This window comes from Meleagris gallopavo, chromosome Z, assembly GCF_000146605.3.
Source record: "Meleagris gallopavo isolate NT-WF06-2002-E0010 breed Aviagen turkey brand Nicholas breeding stock chromosome Z, Turkey_5.1, whole genome shotgun sequence".
NCBI lineage: Eukaryota > Metazoa > Chordata > Aves > Galliformes > Phasianidae > Meleagris > Meleagris gallopavo.
In genome coordinates this window covers 18,397,039-18,420,658 of record NC_015041.2, presented here as the reverse complement: position 1 = coordinate 18,420,658, position 23,620 = coordinate 18,397,039, and the positions used below count along the sequence as shown (strand labels likewise).

Below are 23,620 nucleotides of genomic sequence, written 5' to 3'. Positions count from 1 at the left end.
AGCTGAAGGATCTGGGATTGTTCAATCTGGAGAAAAGAAGGCTCAGGGGTGACCTTATTGCTTTCTACAATTACCAGAAGGGACACTGGGGTGAGGTGAGAGTCAGCCTCTTCTCTCATGTGAATAGCAATAGGACTAGAGGGAATGGTCACAAATTGTGCCAGGAGAGATTCAGGTTGGATGTTAGGAAATACTTTTGAGAGAGAGTGGTCAGGTGCTGGAATGGCTGCCCAGGGAGGTGGTAAAGTCACCATTCCTTGGAGGACTTTAAGAAACATTTAGATGCTGTACTGAGCAACATGGTTTAGTGGGAAATAGCAGTGATATGTGGATAGTTGGACTGGATGATCTTTGAGGCCTTTTCCAATCCTGGTGGTTCTATGAATATAACCATAAAAAAACTAACATGAGAGCAAGTGATTACTTCCATGTTTGACTGTTGTCTTCATCACATGATGGTAGGAGAATGGTAATGATCTGTTTGAAGGAGAAACACTGGATTACAACTTGTTAAATTTTGTACAAAATATGTAAGTTTTTATTTCCCAGAGCTTCTTCAGTATAGCATTTTGAGTCACATCTAACAGGTATAAGTACTGAACAGAAAGAAGGGATGGTGTTGCTGAGAAAATGATAGGCACAGACCAGGAAGAAATAGGAAAGCACTAATGCACTGTGTATTCCATAATCCTGTTAAACTTCATTTATTGTAGAAAAACATTATTGATCTCAGCCTTCAAGAAGACCACCAGTTCTACAAAGAACTAGTCCAAAGCACAGTAAAATATCTGACCCAGAACTAAAAAAAAAAAAAAAAAAAGCATTTCCAAAGGAGTGTATAAGCCATCAGGATTACAGTAAATCTGCAATTCTGTCAGTGACAGTGGAAGAAATTTATAAGGTAAAACTTGGTAGATGGAAAATGAGAAGAGTAAAAGGAAAAGAGTGGCACAATTATCTTTTGATTTGGAAGCATCGTATTTTCCATTCTGGCTTTCACTACTGTAAGCTACTTATGCTACAAGTTGCCATACACTGAGTTTTCTCTAAACCTTATTTCTGTAAATAGGAAGACTAAGGCATAGTACGTTTGACATTCAAATAGAATAGAAAACTGCTGACTTCCCTTTACAGGAACCATAGATGGTGCAATATGCAGAATATGATAAAATAGGCAGCTCTGAATCTAAGAAGTTAACAGCATTAAAAATCCTCCAAATCTACAAAGCTTGTTCTATGAATCTATGTAAAGAATGCTATTGAAATGAGTTTAATGTCTTTCAGCTGAATAATTCCTGGCTGTATCATGTTAGACATCTGAGGATGGAACAGAAAAAAAATAGAGATAAGCTTGCTCAGTTCATGGATATATCACAGCCTTTGGATACAAAATCCCAAAGAAAAACACAGGAGATGTAAATTCACTTATCTTCTGATGGTACCAAGGATTTACAGTGTGAAATACATCATTGTTCATTTAAGGGTAAAGCATCAAAATCTTGCAGAGCAGATAATTAAGAATTTGCTTTAGCACACTCCATTAACCCCAGCATGAAAGAAAATCACTTTAAAATATCGCATGAATAGTCCACAGCCCCAGGGGATAGACACAGGACTTCAAGAACATCAGCAGTCAGCGTGGAGCAACACTGTTTCCTCCAGCTACGGGCTCTCTCCTATGCCTCTCCCACTGCCTCCTCCCTAAAGGCAGCTGGTTAGTCCCAGGAAACATGGGCTCCTCATCACTGAGGCACATTCTTCAGGAAGGTTCCTTAGAGGCGTTCAGAATTTAAGAACACTATCGAAAGTGCAAATTAACAAGTCAAAATTTTTCGTCATATCATATAATGTGCATTAATGGAAAGAAAAGCCTGATGTCAGGGTAGAATCAGTGGAATTAAAAAAAAAAAAAAAGCTACCCTTACAAGGAAAAAAATCATGAGGCTATCACTAGTACAAAGCATACATTGCAGACTTCTGAATTGACCCCAAGTCACTCTTTCATAAGTATGGAGTAATTCCTCACATCTGCAAAATGTATGCTTCTATTGGCAGGATGTACCTGTCTTTTCTCCATAAGCTGCTCCAGGGAAGCCAGCAGGAACACAGAAGCTGTGCAGCAAGTGTAGACAGTCCCTAGGGCAATGCTTACCTGACACATGTGAGCACTGCTTTTCCTGTTGCAGCAGAACAAGAGCAAGGTGCCAAGGACCTGCTCTGCCCAGTGATGATAGCTGATAGCAACACTACTTCAGTACTTCAGTACTATCTTGTGCATCTAAAGATGCACCAGGAAGGGCACAAGCCAGGATTTTGTTCCTTCAGCTGAATAAAGCTGCACTGCTTCTCACATACTGTGCAAGGCAGAGAACACACTTCAGATGAGCAATACTATAGCAGCACTTTCTCCATGACTTCATACGCAACCAATGGGAACATAAGAAATATCTCCTACTGCAGATTGAATAACTGAGTGTCCACATGAACATGGAAAGCAGAATGCAGACTTAAAACTGAGGAACCGTTAACTTTGGAAGTAAATGAAGCTGAACACTAATCACACCCATTTGATTTTTTAATTCAGTGCTCTATTTCTGAAGTTTGTTGTAAAAATATTTTTTTTAAGATCTACAGACTGAGAGAAAAAGTCAGTTGAAAGACAGGATTCGAAACTGTTACCCAGAGATATTTCAGGCTGCTGGGAAATGAAAACAAACCAATCTCACACCTCTACTTCACTTTGCCAGGAAAGAAGCTGAACATTGACTACACATGCCACAAGTGTTATGAGCATGATGAAAACAACACTGGCTAAAAGTAAGAAATTTCAAGGAAATCTGAGATAGTTGTGTGTGTATGTGTGCATGCAAGGTGACAATGCAAACATATGTATATTTATATACGTATATATAGTCAACAGAAATGATCAAAGTTCAAATTGGTTCCAGTTAGTTCTTGCACGGTTAGATACTAACATGATCAGATCATGCTGGACTAAACATAGATTTAATTTGGACTAGCTCTAACAAATGAAAACTGATCATTGCAAAGCAAACAACAATCTCATCAGCATATTTGAAAGCAGTGTACAAAATTAGAATTTGATCTTCATAGCTGAGTAGCTCACAAGTTTCACTGCAGGCATACCTTCCAATTATATTGATTTTCCAAGCACACTGTGTACTGTAGTGTTTGCAGTCAGTTATTCAAGCTACTCTTATTGATCCTGCCAGTATGGTTGGGTAAAGAACATGCCCGTGAGCAACGGAGGGTCAGGAAGGGCTGGAACTCTGAACCAAACATCTGATCCAGAGCCTGCTAGGAGAACAGCAGCCAGAAGCTCAGAATGAAAGAGACTGGAGCTATAACACAGTATTCATCCTTCTCAGATAATTCCCCTAAACCTCAATATCCTTTCTTGTGCTTTACACAATCCTCTCTTGCTGTTTTGTTGTTGTTGTTGTTGTTGCTCCTGCTGCTGCTCCTTCCTTTGCCTTAAGGGTCAGTAAAGCACAGAGGAGAAACAGCTTGGAACAATAAAGTCCATTTGTGTCCTTATCTGCAAAGAACTATCCATTTCCTCTTGTAATTCCAATGTATCAGAAAAAAAAGTAACTTTCTTATTGTTTAGAATGATGGCTGCAGCTTACGTTTCTGACGAGAAGTAAAAGAAAAGGCAAAGGAATGAATTTGGATTTTTTTGTGCTGATACCTTCTATCTGGAGGAAACGGGACCACAGTATGACTGCTGACTCCTTTTAGTCCTCACTGGTCTAATGCTAAAGGAGAAGAGGTCAGATCTGGCTAGTCTGAGGCCAGCTAAGGAGGCCAAGTGGTGGAACAGAGCAAAAAGACATAAGTTTATTAGACATGACTGAGTTTTGTGTAAAGTTATGGACAAACAGTCCCCAGATGTGATTTCAGCATCAAAGAAACTCTTGCACCACTTGCATGCTGCAGTCCCTGAGCACAGATCATGCTCTTTGCTGCTTTGGGTTCGCTGCTACAAAGTCATTCATCACCGCTCCCTGCAACTCCATCATGGCACCTGAACAGTGAGCTGACTCTTTACCTCCTGGTTTCAGGTCCACAATTTGAGCCATGTGGATTCAGATTTAGAAAGAACGTTGAAAACAGGAGGTGTAACAAAATGCTAGCTGGCATCTGTCCCCACATCTTCACATTCATTCCCTTGTACTGGCACCACCTCAGAAGCAAAGCCTTTCAAACAAAGTGAGATCAAAGAGCAACCAAATGAGCTTTCAGCTAAATCAGGCTGATGACACAGAGGCACAAAATGTATGGCAAGATCAGCCTGGCTTTTGTCTTACAGTCTTTACCTTGCACACATCTGCATCTCTACTCTCACACTTTGTACATCCACCCACTAAGCATAGCTTCCTTTTCAATGTATTAAGCCAAGTCAAAACATTCACAGTGAGGAGCACCATCTGCAGTGCTTATTTCTGCAGCATCTACATTTATCTGGCAGTCTCACACCTACCAGTGCTTTGCCAGATGTGATGAGGAGTGGGTTTTACAGATTATGACCAGAGCTAAGCACAAATGAGTACAGTGAAACATAGGTGTTTAACTCTGAATTCTGTTCCTCCCATATGGTGGTCTGACATCAAATTAACCCAGGCAATGGAAAATCTTTTGAACTCTTTTACTTCCTTTTTATACCATTGACTCAAGCAATTTTGCTTTTAAAATCAAGAATAAAAGATACATCAAACAATGGAAATACTAATTACTCTGGACCTGCAAAACTGAAAATACTCAAACCCAATTTCTTACAGCTTTAAGCTTCAAATATGAGTTCATATGAGACTGTGTTGTAAGGAAATCAAATCTGATAAAGGTGAAAGTATCACAGATAGTGGTAGTAATTATGAATATAATTGCACAATAAGAGGCTGTGGAAGTGGTTCCAGCTTCAGAAAAAAATATATTATTAAAAAAAAAAAAAAAGAGTGGAAAGAAAGACAAAGAGAGAGAGGGAGAGAAAAGCACATGTTCATCCTTTATGGCTTTACCCGAAATTTCTGGTTCAAAATCCCAAGTCTTGCTAATGTAAGCTGATCTATCAAAACAAACAAACCCCAACATACCAGATGTTCATCACTTTGTGTTCAGATTGCAAAAAAAGCACAAGATTTTATTTAGTGAGATTTACATGGTTTAGAAAATGTAAACAAAGATCTCAAATTTTGGACATTATCTGAAATTCAACAGAATCAAGCTGGCTTGAGAAATTGAACTGAATTCTAACCAGAATTCACTCTAATGAGTCTTTTTCTTTCCACTCTAACTCAGAATCTACATGTATTTCTGCCTTTTCCTATCCCACATTAACAGAACCAAAGAAGAAAAGTTTCACTTCTGTTTAGAATAAAACACTGCATGACCCTTGTACCTTCATGCGCACTTACTTTGATTTTTCATCTTTACAAAACCTTCTCTCATACTATCATATTCTCACTAAAAGCCTATCAAGAAAAACAACTGCTGTGTCCGAACATCAGCTTTTGTTCTCTGAAGATGAAAATCCTGCTACGTATCCAATTCCAAATCCTTAGCCCTGCCATCATTCTGTAGATTATTCTAGCTGTTGTACAACAAAAGCCTCACAGAGAAAAATTTCAAAGCAATCAAAAAAAGAAAAAAAAAATTAACGTGAAGCAGTCACAGGTGTTGCTGAAGTCTCTCAATTCTAACAGAGGTTTTGTTTGAGCCTTGTGTTTGGCTCAGAGGCTGAACACCATTCTTCAGCACAAGTGCATATTTTCACTGTGTTGGCCTCCCAAAGACTTTCCATGTTCAGAAGTGGGGGGTCTCAAGAAATCCCAGTTTCTGCGTAATAAGGACTGCAAGCCAACTGCACAGATGACTGGGCAGGTTTCAGGATATGATACAACTATAGAGAAAAAGACTGAGATTCACAAAAAGCAAGGGAGAGTTTAGCGGAAGTATTGTAGGAGAATTACATGGATCAACCTGGTTATCAGTTTCTCATTATTGACAAATTTTTGGAAGTGTAATTTTCTTTTTTAGGCTTGGTAGACACACATGAATGCAAGTTTTATTTCTGCCCAAACAACAACAGGTTTAAAATGTAGAACAGGCATTAACATTCAATGGGAATGAAGGACTGCATCCATAAACTTTAAGAACCAGAGCACAGATCAGTGGAATCAGTTCCTGTTATCACTGTGGACTGAGGTTCAGCTGACTTCATCCTTCCTTCCAAAGTTCACCAGCCACAGGGAAACATGAAAAGCTGTCTGAGCATCTTCAGGAGAAATACGTTTCATCTAACTACTTTCTGTCCCTTTTCAAGGACTGAAGATGAGAGAAAACTTTCACGAATACACACCTGCTCTCCTCTCACTCTGTGTATGCATGTTAATAGTCATGAAGATTCTCAGGTATCTGTATATTGAAAAATGTTCACATATCTCAAAAGGCTGGCCACAAACCAAGTAAACTAAGAAAATTCTTGTCTGAACACTGCGTACGGTTAAGCTTGTGACAGAAAAAAACATTATGCTAAGTATAACTATTTTCAGATATGCCACACACTGGTTCCAAAGCTATACCCAAAGCTATAAATGTAGTTCTCAGGTTTCTGAGCAATGACTTTCTAAAAATGCCCAACAACTCACTCTTCATTGTGACAACCTGCTCTTCTCCTCAGTCAAACTCTGGAGTGGAAAGAAGAAAAAGAAAAAAAAAAAAAGCATTAGCTATTTGGTTTAGAATATTTTACTTGATAAACATTATATTTTTGATCTCTGATAGTAGACTTAACAGACTTGCAGCCTTCATCTAGGCCTTAACAATCTAGCCACACAGAACAGATTTCTCCTGGGTACTGTAGAGGCTGATAACATGCATGACATATCCCATGACATATATGGGACACTATTTTCTGTTTTCCTGCTATTGTTTTTAAGTACAATCCTCAGAAGTACATATAACTGGAGAAAAAAGTAGTTCGCACCTTTTTTGACACAAATAATTTCCCTGAGGAACAAATCTACTCATCATGGCCTTCACATTTACCTCAAAGACATCTCCAGCATTATCTGAAGGATTCTCATGCCACTTTTTGCCTCATTAATGCTCAGAAGACTGACTTCTTCCTGGCATTTACAATCTTGCCCGTTTGTGTATTGCAGGGCCATGTTTTCACCACCCCAGCTGCTAGAAGAAACAACCCAGCTTTTTTAATATGATTTTCATAGCTTTTTCTCTCACCATATAAAGGGCAACTCAGTGGGAAAGGATATCTCTGATGACAAGAACAAAAGATGAAAAAGAGGATTTATAGATATGCCAAGAATGTCCGGAGTCCGGAGTCACTATTAAAAATTGTATATTCTTTGTATATTCTAACAAAAGCTCTGTGATCCATGGTGATCCTGCAATGAATCAGGATTTACTTCAGGCATTGGTGGAGGGCAGTGTTAAAATTAGGAAGTTATGTTGCATTTGGGGTTTATCTAATTACATGGTTCACCGTACTTCGGATGTTGCAAGCATAGGGATTGTAGCTACCTAGCTCTGAGCGATTCCTTCCTCTTTCCTTACAGCAGATGCTTATTATTCAGTACAACTGGTTAAAGGCTCTTTGTGGAACTCGCTGAAAGAGAGAAAACTTTGAAATTCCATTCCTTGTGATTGTTTGTAACTGAGTGATCTTTAGTTTGGGTTCTTCTGTGGAGAACACAGAGCCTTCTTTTGGTCCTGAAGTCATTACATTGCTATAGAGAGAAAAGGAATAAAAAGCTGCTTGCAGAAACTTTAAAAAATGTCTTATAAATTCAGTATAGCTAGAGAAATTAATACCAAAGTACAGTGTGAGTTGAAAGTTCTCACAAAGATCACAAAGGTCACAAAGTCAGACTCTTGTCTGACTACCCAGAATTCAAACCCTGTGCCTAAGAACACTATTCAAACACTCCTTGAATTCCAGCACTTGAGGCTGTGATCAGTGCTGTGGGGACCCTTTTCCATGCCCTTTGGTGCAGACCCTGTCCCCCACCCCCAGCTGCCCCTCCCCTCCCACAGCTCCATGCCGTTCCCTCGGGCCCTATCGCTGTCACACAGAACAGAGCTCAGCACTGCCCTCGCTCTGCTTCTGAGAGAAATTGCAGCTGCCATCAGACCTCCTCTCAATCCTCTGCTCTGGGCCCAACACATCCAGGCCATTTCTCACACACCTCGGCCCCCCAGACCCTCCACCAGTTTTGTAGCCCTCCTTTGGATGCTCTCCAATGAGATACCTGGCCTTCTGTGTAGAAGTTGAGAATCTTGTTTACGTATAGGCTGCATACTACTAGCCTGTTTCAAAAAATCATTCTTAAGAAAGCAGTTGCTTTCTTGCTCATAAATAACACAGCCATTGTCAAGAGACAATTTGCCATCAGAGACTTTTCCCACAGATGAAAAAGTGCTATTTTATAAATAGTGTTTCAGTGGAGGGTAGGTGTAAGTTTCTGCATTGCTGTTCCCAGCGCTGGTTGTTTAATTAGCAGAACTGCTAGCAGCCTCTGTATTGTTACAGAAGCACTGCAGCCACGAACCACGTAATATGATGGATTGGCAGTACCTGGGGTTAATGGCATTGCCCATATTCATCTGTAGACTTGAAAAAAGAGCTGTGGTAATGGCTGCTAAGGTAAGCAAGTCCATTCAATTTATCCCCTTTCCTCCCTCCTGCACATCAAAAGCAATAAACTCTCAGGTATAATTGCCTTTCTGTATTTGGGAACATTTCACCCCAGAAGAAAGTTATTAGTTCTGTCTTCCCATTCATCTCTTACAGGGACAGAAAACAGTATCACGCTGTTAGGACTCACTATCATCTGCTAAAAGTAATTGTACAGGATTATTCTTCCTCCTTCCATGCATTGCTCTTAGATTTTGCCATTATCCCATTTGTGACGCTTTTGTCCTTCCTTTCTTCAAGCCTTAAATTGGTAGGTTTGCTCATCTGAGGCTCTGCTGCAGCATAGTGACAGTAAGCATACATTTGCTTTTGGCAAATTTTACAGCAACTAGCTAAAGCTGGGGCCAATGTGCATGCCACATTACAACTCAGAAAAAACTCAGATGCCACAATATTCTACAAGTTATAGCAATGCAACCAGCTGAGGAATTTGCCTTGATACACCAGGTATTTTTAGAGGATCATAAAGTAACTCTTGAATTACCATAAACTTTTTTGGTTTTGCTTTTCAAACAGAAGAGTCTTACAGTGTTATCTAGGCTATTTCAGCAGTAGCAATCACTACTTGTGAAGAGAGGCACAGTGGAACACAGCATCCCACACCTTGGAGCAATAACCAGGGGCAAGGAGAATGTGGAACAAAAAATGATATTAACAAGAGCAGTATTAGTCTGCAGTACCTTAACCACTGCCCCTGCACAGCACTGAAAGTGCATCATGAGATGCCAGGAGCCCTAGCAGGAGCCTGCAATGCCCAACATCTGCCTATCTTGAAGGCAGAAGTAATGGCAAAATGGCCAGAGCACACCTATGTGAAAACAGCAGTCTCATACGTATAATACAGACAGAGCTCCACACAGAGCACATAGGAGGGAACATGAAGCAGTTTCCTAATTCTTTCACCGATCTACTGATTTGGTTGCCTTTGTTGCTCCAGTAATAGTGTCTTGCCTCAGGAGCAGAGCTATTCATGCAGCAATTCACACAGCAATGGCAGGAAGATGGACTTTGATGTTTCAGCAGTGTTTATTTCCCCTACTCATGTTTTCAGAATATTGGGTGAAGGGACTACATATAAAAGTATTTTTTGTGTATTCTTCAAGCATTTATGTTGTCTAAATCCATTTCCTTGGCACTTCTAAAAGTACATACCAAACCCAGCACTGTATTTTTAACTGGCTTTAGCTTTGGTGAGACACAGCTTGCACATATGAACTGTATTAACCAGGCTGTGGATTAAGAATGTAGCAGGTATAGAAACACCCAAATTGTTGTGCTGCTGAATTTGATCAATTTAAGAGTGTTTGTTTCTTAGCATTTACTTAGACATGAAGCAATTCAAGCAGAGCTAATAAATTCAGGATAATTTTGGCAGATAAGCATTAACGCTGCATCAGTACAATGAGGGGTAGGTCTTATTTGACCTACCCCGATGCTGTGCAGACTCACCTAGATGCAGTGTTTCTGGGCCTGGCTGTGGGTACTCTGTTAGTATCTGTGCAGTAAACTGTAAAATTATTCTGCTCTATTGGTCCTAAACAGCTGAAGAGGGGGGAAAAAAAAATCTTTCCATCCCTTACTCCAAGCACAAATAATTGAGCTATTTCCAAGCTACATTTTTGCCATTCCACATGACAAAGAACAGAGGACAGGAGGGGTGCCTTGGACGATGTATCAATTACCTTAGTCACAGTTGCCAGCACTTTATTAGAGTGACAGTGTTGGTTTATTATTGTGGCATAGCTGCTGCACTCTAAATTGTACCTCCAGATACAGGGGGAAGAACTCTGATTGTAATCTGTACTATTCATGGACTCAAAGCTTGTGTTATTTTACCTCAATTTACTGCAAAATGAAGATGAGTGAGAACTTGTATTTAACCAAGAACTTGCACACAGAAAGTACCTTCTTTTATTACTGTTTTTGTTGACTTTTTAAAATGCAGCTATAACCGTGGGCAAGTGGAAACAATACAGACTGCAGATTATATCGCTTCTACTGCAAGAGGTGTTAAAGTAACCCTGAGTGGATTTAGAGTCAGTAAACTGACAGCTCCAGAGATCAGATCCCACAGGACAATCTCTGCCTGAAGGGGAAGGCAAGCATCCCACTGTTTTGTAGGATCACACCGATGTTTCAATGCCAGTTTTTTTACTGGTAGTACTTGACATCCCTACTTGAGCCATGTGGAAATAACCAAAAGAATTCGTGTTACTGTAACTCAGTGACTACCACTGATATGTTATGCTCGGAACCCCTGCAGTCTTGTGCATCTTCACTGTGAGTTCATAGTGGACTAAGCAAATACAGCATAATTCCTACTTAAAACAGGTAGACATCGTACACAAATAGTGAGCCAGGTGGTAACTTCATATGAAATCACAGAATCATGGAAAATTCCAAGTTGGGAGGGACCTACAAGGATCATTGAATCCAACTCCTAGCTACATACAGAACCACCCAAATAAAAGAGTATAGGTGGTATTTGTGAGAGCAGGACATGTTCTGCCTTTAAATGTTGCTTCTCAGATCCTCTTTTAAGACCTCTAAATGCACTCCTAACCGCATGGGATATGTCATAGTTTCCATTGCTATGGTATGAACGGGGCTTCAAGCAATCCAACACCGTTGTTTTTCCTGTTTTACATCCATTTGTATTTATCATTTTCATAGCTCACCACCATACATTTCTTACTTTTGTCTTCACATCAGCTCTCATCATTTTGTTCTTCCTTTGTCTTTCCCACTCTCTCCCCCATAGCTCACTTGTTCTATCCTCTCCCTCCATAGGGCAGTCTATTGCTCTTTCTGAGGGCATCCTCTGACTACTGCATTTGCCTTTTCGAAGCAGGCAGTTGAGACTATTCCATTCTAAGCCATGGCTCAGTGAAACCACACAGCAGAGAACATAACTGTCCAGACAGCTGAGCGTCATAGGCTGTAACGTGCAATTGGAATAAAATTAACCTGCAGGAGTGATTCTATGAGGGTTGTGCTGCCATCTCAATCTTCAGATGAGAGAGAACTGATTTAAAAATGCAGTAAACGAGAAGATGCATCTGCAGTCATTCCAAACCGCAAATAAAAGGAAATATGGGAAATTTTTGGAAGCCTGAGGAAATTTCCACCTTAATTTCCAACTACCTGCCTATCAAACTCACGAGATCTTGAATGAACAAGGTAATCTAATGCCACTGATGATCATCTAGTTATAGTTCTTGGCTAATTTGCTTATTCTATATATCTGTAATTGCAATAAAGCTTATTAATGATGGCCTGACAAATAGGTGTTATTAGCCAAACAAATAAGAAACAACAAAACCAACACCAAAACAACTAAGCACTTGTTTCTCTTTTTTTATTTCATAAATAGGGAAATGCCATTCTAACACAGTTTTCAACAAAGAACAACACCATGGAATTCTTTAAAACAACTTATAAAAGAAGTTCAAAAAATATAAAAATAGAACACCCTCTGACATGCTCTACTAGGTTTAAATGTCCTGTATAGTTTTAATGTTGCATAGAAGTAATGAGAAAGGGACAGAACAGAACAACAGCAGCTTCTAAATCTGTATTGTGTCATTATTTCACTGTTCACAAACACATTTCACATAAAATGCAAATTAAATCAAGTTATTTTACTCAAGAACCTGTGGATAATAAGGCAGTACATATTTCAGTGTGTCTTTGGTGCTAAACCCACACCCACACATCCCGAAATATTAAAGCAATGACCTTGAACTCCAGAGACTGACATCCACTGGGTTTCTCATACTGTAATGAAAAAATTACTACTGGCTTTGTGTCAGTTGCAACATAAGTGTGCACACAGCTGTGTGCATATAAGACAGTGAATGATGTGCTTCAATACGTGGCCAGAGCCTTCAAACAAGAGAAGTTCCAATGTTCACCTGTCTTCGAGCAAGATAATTTATGAACCAAGTCAAAATAATACTTCTTACATCTTACACCATTCAACCTCAACTCAGACCTTGTGAACAAATTCAACCTTATGTGATCTTGTGATCAAATCACAAAATTAACTTGCTTTAATGATGCAGTTCACCAGTCAAAAGCCTCAAGGCAAAAGCTCTTCTCCTATCCTCATTCTTTCTTTCACCAAATCAGAACTCATCCCTTTGCCATAAAACAAATAGATCTGTACATTTTACAAAGAGGACCTTTCTTCTTCTTGCCCTTGCTCCTGAAATACTGTTTTTAACAAGGTTTAGGTTACTTCTTCATTAGAGATTTTTTTTTTGCAACAACCCTTCAGACTGTGGGAATCCTTACACTCTTTTTAGTTTGGGTCCAGCCCTTGGATCCTAAAGCTGAGAAGTTCTCTATTCAACCCCAGAATGCTCTTGTTTCTTTTCCACAACAAGCAGTATTTAGGTCAAGATCTTCCTCCAAAGGGTTTTACTCATATTGCTCTCCTTAGAGGGAGGACATTTCCAGTCCATTATTTACACTTATTTTTCTCCCTAAACCTCTCAACAATAAGTGCCTTTTGATTTGAATATGACTGGGAGTCTTTTGCAAGTGTGTAAGTGCCTGATGAGAGGGGTTAAATAAGAGGGACCAGACTCTTCCCAGTGGTGTCCTCTGACAGGACAGAAGGCTATAGACACAAACCTAAACCCATGATATTCCACCTGAACTTCAGGAAAAACTTTTTCACTGTGAGGGTGGTCAAGCATGTTGCTCAGAGGGGTTGTCAAGTCTCCAGAAGTGAAAACAGTCAAATTCAGCTGGACATGGTCATGCACAACCTGTCGTAGCAAACCTTGAGGAGTGTGTTTGGTGGTCTCAACACATCCCTTCTAACAAAAAGCAATTGTATAAAAGCCCTTTTTCTCCATAATTCAGTGAACTTGTTCAAACTCTCTCTCCTCCACTCAGTAGCTGGATTTCCTTTTAACCAGCCATACATAGGGGGTGAGTCTGGACATCTCTTGCAAGGCTCATTACTCTTTCCCAGTTCATCTGCCTTTATACTGCTAGACTACCCTGCTCAATTAGATAGCTCACAGTTCTTACTTCACTGGCATTTTTTTGCCAATTAACTGTTCATCAGCACTTCCAAACCATCAATAAAATTTAACAAGAACAAGCTCTAATCAAAAACATTGTGCCATCTTGCTATAAGCCTTATACCAGATTGATAACTGCCTATTCCCCATCTGCTTTCCACCTCTAATTATTGAGATGTTAGGATCTCACCTGTGCAACAGCCCAGTCCCCTCACCAGCATAAGTGATATGACATTCTCAAAGTCCACCTCCTTTCATTCAGCTATACTTTTGTCAACAATCTCCAGGAAGCTCAAGAAAGAGGCCCACAGACACTTGTTGATTTTAGGTAGAGGTATTTTTGGAAGGACAGGAGGGAAGAGAAATGCTGTGGAGCAGAACAATTCCGTTTCAGGCTGATTTCAAAAGGAAGACAGTACAACAAAATGCTTCAATAACTGAGCAAAGCTAGGAATAAAAAGCCAGAAGAAGACTCCTGGGATTCAGGAACTATTGATACGTTCTGCATTACAGTAGCACTAAATAAAATGGGTAAGAAGCACCAACAGTAAGTAAGACAACACAGGATTCTTACTGCTTCCTAACCTAAAGCTATTGGATTAATCCATCTTCTTGTCCTTGACTGTAGTGCTCAGGGCCTTATATTCAAGTTTTCATTTATATAAAATAAATAAATATAATATAAAATAAATAAAATGTATATATATAAAAAAAAACAAAAAACAAACAAATTAAAAAAAACAAAAAAGAACAAAACAAAAAATACGAGTGCTACTGAACTGCCATGCATTTTTTATACATATAAAAAAGATGAAGTTCTCTCTCTGTGCTAAAAGTGAAAAAATGCATAACAGAGCATTTCATGAGTCAAATGAGATCAAGATCTCTGTTTCCTTTGCAAAGTTTTTAAGTTCTACATACACGTACAAAACCTCACATTCCTGTTATATGTGGATTTCCAATTTTCCTCAGCAACCTGCAAAAACACCTGGAAGATACATCTGTCAAATTTTACTTAACCAAAAAAATCAAATAACAGCTGGAATAAAGAGAGTACCCAAGTAAAACAATATTTGTTTTCAAATACTTCAGGGACTACTTCAGAAATGACTCATGTACTTCTGAAGCATGGTCATGCAGCAAAATATCTGTTATTATTGTTCTACAGATTTGGACACCCTCTGAGAATTTGCTTATCAGAAATTCCAGATTTCTTAGGCTAGTATTATAGTTGTCTACAGCATATGGTTGATTCGGTTGTTTTTCCTGAATAACTGGGAAACACATTCTCAGCTTAAAACACAAATACTGAGCAACATACATTCTCTTATTCTCCCCAGGTAACACCAAAGATGTTTCTAGCACGAATACTGGAAAAAATCAGCTTTCAGTTCAGTCACATCATGTAAGCATCTTATCTCTATTTCAAAACACTGCTTCTATGATCTTTCTTGTTAGGAAGCAGTTAAAACTCAATGAAGAAAGTGATAACAACTCACAGTCACAGTCAAAATGACTAATTATTTACTTGTTTTTGCTGTTGTTTCAAGTACTGATGTGCCACCATCTCTGAAGAGTTATACTGATATGAAATTCCATAATAGAATTGAGTAAGCTTTCTGGAGGTTAATGAAATGCAGAAACTGAAAACTAGTTTTAGTTAGTGAGAAAACATGCAGGTTCAGCAAGTTGTCTCACATAAGAATATTTATTTTAAATCTTCTAGAATTTTGACATGCTCAAAGGTGGCAGCTTTATTTCAAAAGCTGCTGCCATTTTATTAAAAGCTGGTTAAGAAATCTAAAAAAGGAATACAGCATTAAATCTTGGGTCACCTATTAGATATATGTATATAGGTATATGTGCCTGTGTACACACACACACACACACACACACACATATATTTATTTTTGCAAAGCCATCATTTTTTTCCTTTCTCTGCAAAGAAAGTGAAAAAGCCAATTACTTGTACTGCTCCAGCCCAGGGGACAAGTTTACCACCTGCTGACAGCCACTGCTGAAGGGAAATGTCCCTTGACGTGGAATGTTATTTTAAAAGCCATACTTTAGTTACACCTGCACATTGGTGGCAGAATTGCCTCATTTGCAGCAAATTCATTTTTGCTCCTTTACAATTATTTTAGTGCCTTCTTTGAAAACTGATGTAAATCACTCATTTTGTGTAAATCTGAGAGAAAATTCCTTCGTGATCAACATCCAAGTAGTACTTGATAATCTAAGCAATAGTCAGGGCAGAAGTATGTGTTTAGCCTAACAAGTGTAGCATATAGAGAATACAATTATTTTAAACATTTGACCCTCCCCAGTAATTTTTTAGGGGCTCAGCTCAATTTTGTTTTCATCTGAACAAAATATAAAAGGAAAAAGCAGTTGTACCTTAAGCAAAGTTTCTAGAGAGCCAGTCAGATCTGATTGTCTCATGATTAGTCATCATTATTAACTACGGCTAGCAGAAAGATGGCAATCACGAACATTTTAAAATTAGTAATTAATCATTTATTTTTTGAAGCTGTAGCAATTAAGCAAGACAAGCAAATGCATTCGGAAAAACCTTCAAAATGCATGCCTTAATTGCAAAGGTGCTGCATTGGATAAGTGAAGATAAAGCATGTGTCGTTGTTCAAAGAACACCATGAACTGTAATTTATGAGAATCGCAGGAGTTGGGAACTATGCTAAAATGAAAAACAATCGAGTATAGTAAAAGTTACTGAACACTGTTGACTGTAGATCTGGTAGTGTGTCTGTGACATGGCCTATAGAAGTAATATTTATCATTACTGAGCCACCAAAGAAATGAATCCATCTGGTAAGGATCACTGTTAGGAGCTGTGCCTCCATTTAGGATCTTGATCAACATTCCTGGTCCTGAGAGAACATACTTGTGGAGACCAAAAAAGAAGAAAAACAGATTTTCATCAACAGTTTTGCTAAGGTGATCACACTCTGAGACGGAGACTAAGTCCATTTTAAAAGAAAAATTGTGGTCTAACCCTTGGAAAACAGACAACACGGGTTTGTAGCAGGAAGGAAAACATCTCAGCACTCTGACATCCTTTCCTTTGTAGCCTGAATAATGTGCTTGCAGAGTAACTTCAACAACCCAGAGAGGCACAGCCCTTCTTTCCTCCTCTGCTGTCTCCAGAGTGCACTGTTGGAGCCAGGCTTTGCTTCCAGGCAAATTCTTCCTGTTGCATCCTACCAATCAGAAAGCTTTACTTCACCTACCTAACACCTAAGAGAGCTTTCTCAAATATCTTTTCCCAGAGCTCCTGGGAGCACCTGGAGTTTTGCAGCACCTCCTCATGCCTCGTACCCCTCCCCTTGCCCACCATCACACACAGACACTGAGCTCTTATCAGACAGAGGAGGCATGTCTTCAGCTTCACAGCTACTGCTTCTTCTGAAAGGTGAGGTGATAAAATCTGTAAACCCAGGAGTTTAATTATGCTGTAGGAAAAAAAAAAAAAATCTCAATTTACTGTTTTCTTTGACAAACAAAGCTGAAAAGGCAGCAGGAGCAAAGATCGTTCCAGGGAGATTTTCAGAAACTATTTCATGCCTAGTGTTTCACGGAGTTTGTTGCAGTACTCAGTCTATCCATTGTTTTAGTGTTGAAATGGTACCATGTGCAGGCAGACACTTGTTTGCATTGTGCTGATAACTGTTTTCAGATAAGTAGTAAAATGATGACAGTTATTTTAATTTGCAGTCCAGGTCCTGGAGTAAAATCTTCCAATAATAAAGGCTGAACATCAAATTTAACTTGTGCCTGTCTCGCCCCAATTTATAGAAGGGAGAGGAAGTTCTTTGATATCCATATACCTGGCGAGAGATTAAGAAACAATAGTTCAAATATTGGTCCAACCAGTTTATTCTAAATCCTAATCAGGGAGACAGGGAAGGGAAGGATGGCAACTATTATGAATTACAGTGATGGGGAAGGAAAGGAGGGCGATAGAAAAGATAGGAAAGAAGCAAGAATTGAGTGAAGCAGGCTGGTCAATGCCAGGATCCAGCAGTGGTCCTGTTGCATGCCATTCTGATGGCCCAAGGCAAAAGCGCAGGGGGAGAGCAGCAGCAGCAGTGTGGCCGGTCTTGGGCAGCAAGCAGGTAGCAGAAAGAAATCACAGAGCCAGGCTGGCAGGAAGCAGCAGGACTCAGGCAGCAGGCCCAGGGGAGTCCATCAGCATGCAGGCATTCCGTAATGAGGAATCTGATGGCAGACACCTTTGTTCTTCTTTAGCATGCAAGTAGAGCGCAGAGCGAGTCCAGGAGGGAGAGGGCAGGTTGTGAGGCTTCTCATGTCAGAAACCTCTTCTTCTTGATGAATTTGTTGCCAGAAAACCTAACCTCATGGTTGTAGGTCCCCTTTTTACCCTTCTCCTTCTACCAGCGTGGCATTCCTGGGCATTTGGGAAAGAGTCATGTGCAGCACCTCCTGAAATGGCCATTTTCCTCGAGATAAGCTCACACAAAAGACTGCTTCCTGGCCATTAATCTGTGGTTATCTCTTTCTCGTTGCCCCTGGCCTTGTCCATCTGTGTCACAACCCTTGCCCAGGACTTGTCCATCAGTATTCTCCAGACAAAGGATTTCTCAACCCTTACCCAGGACTTGCTTGGACTTGTTCATCTGTGTCCCCAGCAAACTTTGAGACAACGATGCAAAAGAATAATCTCTTAGAGTGTCCTAATGCATACAAAAGTAAATTAACATGCTGAGTCAGAAATATTACTCAGAAAGCTAATAACAACATTATTATGTGGTTATTAGCCAAAAGTCCCTCACACCTGACAGCACCTGTGCTGACATCCGTTGCATACACCAAAAGAATCTGCTATTAGCACTTCACCACATGGGTGATGTGAGCTTTGAGTGCTGCGGAGAACAGAACAGGTCCAGTTCAGCTCCACGCAGCAGTGCTGACAGGTCCCTCATCGTACAGGCGCTGCATATGGTCCTAACACCAGACTGTCCTTCTGCCCAAGGCTAGAGAAAGTAGGTAGGACCTTCCTCGGCCCCCTGAGATGCCCAGGAGCACCACGTGGAGACGGATAAGAGATGGTAGTGAAATGTGCTGAAAGATAACAGGTAGTGCTGTGTGACCTGAGATTGCTCTGCATGCTGTGCAGTGATGCCATGCAGTGTTAGCACCACGAGGGCCCAGCAGCTCAGTGTGAAGTAGGCATTACCAGCGCAGTGTCACCACCTCCGTAATCCCTTTCACCTTGCAAGTCCTGAATCATCCAGAAATCTACACTGGGTACACTGATGTCTGTAAGATGAACGAGGACATGCAGATAATGTGCAGACAAATTGCAGCAATTTTTCTAAAATCTCACTGGTCCCAGATAGGAAGTTGGAAATAATGTGTTACGAAACACCTTTTGCAGACAGATACGGCCAGTTGCCTCTGCCACTGAAAGTAGGGAATGGTCTCTGCAGAAAGGTTATCAAAACTGTTCCTCACCAGAAGGGCAGTACAGAAAAAAACTCATATAGTTACGAATATATGAACAAGAATACGGTTATCAAGATTTTTAAAAGTGTGAAGTATCTCTACTATTAAACAGCTGATCATCTCTAGAAACAATAAAAAAAAAAAAAAAGAAAGCATGTCAAAGTGGTTGAATTCTCTTAAAGTCAGGCAAGTAAAGTCCACTTCAGCATTGGAGGTGGAAGACTAGAATTTAAAAGGAAACCCTCAAAACACAGAAGAGACTTCTCCCCTCTGCAACCTGATAGAAAAGACCAAGGTACACAGAAAGAAGTATTACCCTGCCATTCCTGCAGTTGTCTAGGTAACTAATAAATAATTAATGCAATCCAAGTCTCAGATCTGTAGGTAATTATTTGAATTGCAGCCATCTGACCTTAGACTTTCCAATAACAATTACTAAGTACTCTGGTGATATGTCTTTGATTAAAAAGAAAAGGATTGAGGCTCTGGATGAGAGCATTTTAAGTACAAGTACAACCCAGACTTGACTGAAATTAGTTACTCAATAACCTCTAGAGAGCTTCTTTACTTTGTGAAGGAGAGAGAGAAAGAACTCAGGGCAGAAAGAAAGAAAGCTTTCACAATAATGAAATTGGTGGCAAAAAAGAAAACTTTCTTCTGTGCATAGTTATATACCGGCATTTTCTAGAACCTCAGGAAATACAGTTTAGTGCTACAATCCAAGTCTCTTTTTCTCTGAAACAAATCAAATGGAAATTAATCTCTCTCCTGAAGGAATTTTTCTACTCACAGCTTCACAGCATCCTTCAGCTTGCATAGCTGAATGTGGAAATGGTAGGAAGACAAGGAGACGGTTTTAAAGTGACAGAACAGCCAGCTGCTGATACTGAATTATACTGCTGGATTAGAGGGTACTACTCTTGGTATACATTATCAGGCTCCTTCCTATCTCCCAGTTTATGATATAGCTTTGTGAAACAAAAAACCAGGAATGGTACTAAATTCAGCACTACCTGGTACTGCTACAGCACATAACATGCATGCAGGCATGGAAGCATTGCTTTGATGAAATCCTAAGAACATTAGTGAAAAATAATGCTACAGTGTCACCAAAGTTAGTTCCATGGCATCAACAAATTTGGAATGGGCAACAATTTTTCTTTTACTTCAGCATTAGAAGCTGATGTAGAAGATGTTAACCAAGTGACTAGAATAAGCAAAACTAGTTGTAAAGCTACCTGAAACTGTGGTATTTTAGTAACTACTCAGTTTCATTATTTAACACTGAAAATCCATCTGGAAAGGTAGACATTTGGTGAGTACTTCCACCTTCAAGTCTATTTAAGCATTGCTATCTCATTAAAGGTAGAAAGTAAGCCACTAAATCCATTAAATAGATTCTATTTAAATGTGTTTTGGAACTAGCAATAGAGATACTAGCTGTATGAATGTTAATTAATGTAAAGAAGTTTTTAGTCAATCTTAGAGGAAAGAGAAAAATTCAAGACCACATGAGCTGTAGTGACTAAATGACAGGAATATCACTCCTTATAAATCCAATAACGTCAGTGCAGGAAGGCTTCATTCTCTAATTTACAAATAGTGCTTTATAGAATCACAGAATTCTTTAAGTTGGAAGGGACCTTAGTGATCACTTAGTCCAACTCTCCTGAAAGGAGAGAATTGCTCAGAGTCCCATCCACCCTGATCCTGAGTTTCTCCAGGGGTTGGAGCATCCACCACCTCTCTTGGCAGCCTGTGCCAGTGCCCCACCAAACTTACTGTAATATAACCAGTCTAAATCTGTCCTCTTCTAGGTTGAGACCATTTCCCCTTGTTCTGTCACCACAGACTCTACTAAAGAGCCTGGCCCCTTCCTTCTTAGAGATGCTCATTAGATACTGAAAGGCCATTCTCAGATCTCCCCAGAGCCTTCTCTGAGCTGAACAGCCCCAGCTCTCATCCTGTTCTTGCAGGAGAGGTGTTCCTCCCCTTGGATCATTTTTGTGGCCCTTCTCTGCATGTGCTCCAACAGGTCCATGTCTCTCCTGTACTGAGGGCTCCTCACGTGGATGCAGTACTTCAGGTCAGGTCTCAGCAGCACAGAGCAGAGGAGCAGGATCACGTCCCTTGCCCTGCTGGCCACACTTCTTTTGATGCAGCCCAGGATCTGAATGGCTTTTGGGGCTTTGAGGGCACACTGCTGGCTCATGTCCAGCTTGCCATCCAAGCACCCGTAGGTCATTTTCAGCAGCGCTGCACTCAAATCCTTTCATTCCCCAGCTTACACTGATAGAAAGGGTTGCTGCAACCCTGGTGCAAGACCTTGCACTTGGATTTATTGAACCTCACGAAGTTCACCTGGGCCTACCGCCCAAGCCTGTCCAGGTGTCAAAGCATTCATATAAACCAAGTCAGAAGGGCGGCATCCTCCTGAAGTCTGACACTTCCATGTTTACCTCTTTGAAAGTATCATAATTTGCACTGCAGTTGTATAACTAACATGGAACTAACAAGGAACAGTTATGTGCTGTGCCAAGTTCACTTACTGGGAAACAACTGTCCCTTTTGACACCCCACCTAAGACGTCAATCACTGCAGGAGAACTAGAATAAAATAGGCTTCTCCTTGTTCCCCTTCCCCTCACTTCATTCTGTTGGGAAATGGACAAGAATGAAGGAAGAACTCTGCCTTTGAATCACCAACAATCCTCGAGATTTCTCTATCATCTTTCTTGAGCTTAATATCCTCATTACATCTATAGGGCTTGCTCTAAAGATCAAATGGACTCCATAGATTTGGAATATCATTACTCTTATGAAGAGGACACTACTCAGCGCTGAGTAGAACACATTCACACTAACAATGATAGCTTAAATTCCTACAGTACAGGTAAACCCTCTCAGTTTGTGAGAGCATTCACATTTGGCAGCTTTTTATTTTGAAAGGAAAAAGCAGTATTCAGTTTTTATTAAGTCTGGGTCCTTAGACAGAGGCAAGTCTATCTGAGCACATAACATTTAACGAACCCCAATTAAAAACTGAATATTTCCTGCTGAAACAGTTCCCTACTTAAGCAGCTGCAGAAAAATGCTGTCACTAGCAATTCTGTATAAGGCACAGAACTCAGGGTAACACTTGATCAGAAATCACATTCTTCTCCTCTGTGAAATCAAACACTTTTTTGTGTTTGTGTGTTTGTTTCTTTCTACCACCAACAGAACAGAAAACAAATATTATTACACGTGTCTTCATACAATTCATCTTTCTTCATATACATAAAAATAACACACAGAACACTTGGCAAACTGTAGTCAGAAGCCAACTTACATTTATTCTATCAATCTTACAGTGGAGAATCAAAAGAATTTTTTCTTTTTTAAACAAACTATTTTCAGTTTTCAGTAGGCTCTTTCATACAAGAGATGGCTGGAATATTTTTCTATTTTTTGGAAGTTGAATTGAACATACAAAACCTTGGTTTTTATTTTATTTTATTTAGAAGCCTTGTAAAAATTCTTGCAGCTGTGCAACTACTTCTGTATCCACGGTTTCCATAAGTGCATGGAAGCCTTGCTCACCCAGCAATTCCTGTTGTGCCTTTAGCTTCTCATAGACAAACTGTTGCAACGACACAGTGTGTACAGGGTCCCTTAGGGCAAGCTGTAGAAAAAGAGAAAAAAAAAAAATGTAATGAACTTTAAAAATACTCTTCAAATACTCATCTCTTCAGTAAGCTGAGCCCAGGAGAAAAATACTTTCTCTGTAGTTAATTGAGAAGCAAAAGAAAAAATGTCAATTTAAAGCTATTGGAAACAAGACTCAAACCATGAACCCAGTCTGCTGCAAGATCACACCCTTTTGTATGACAAAACAATTTCAAAGCTGCTTTGTTGACAGAGGAGCTACTCATGATTTAAAGTCAGAAGAGAGGGACACGGATGTCCCTCAGCCCACAAGTCTTGAAGAAGAGCAGGTAAGGGCACCTGGAATCACAAAAAAGTAGGATATTGAAATAAATACAAAGCTACTGCAGACAGATGAACACCTGCTTGCCTCAGTATCAAGCATTATTAACGCTGCAAAATCAGAAAGCACAATGTAATGCTAAAACTCAGAGCCTGCTGAGAAAGGAAACTTCCTGAGCTCCGATTCCCTGCAGAAATGGGCACATGCAGCTTGCACAACTACACTTTATTCCTTTTCAGTCTTTTTTCACAACATCTATGGCACAAGTCACAAGAAGTTACAACATTACCTTAGCAACCACCCCATAAAAACTTAGAGTGAAAAGCACAGAGGATTTTTTCTATACAAAAGGATACATTGAAATCCATTATATTTCAGTAATGTACTTTTTTTT

The 23,620-nt window shown here is 39.8% G+C and overlaps 1 protein-coding gene across 1 annotated transcript in view; it reads right to left on the bottom strand.

Moving 5' to 3' along the window:
- Positions 1-23,620, bottom strand: part of IPO11 (importin 11) — a 137,996-nt gene that overhangs the window by 49,605 nt on the left and 64,771 nt on the right. The window contains exon 2 of the mRNA XM_010725468.1: positions 22,795-22,920. Within this exon, the coding sequence (XP_010723770.1) occupies positions 22,795-22,920 (126 nt within the window). The remainder of the gene's footprint in view (positions 1-22,794; positions 22,921-23,620) is intronic.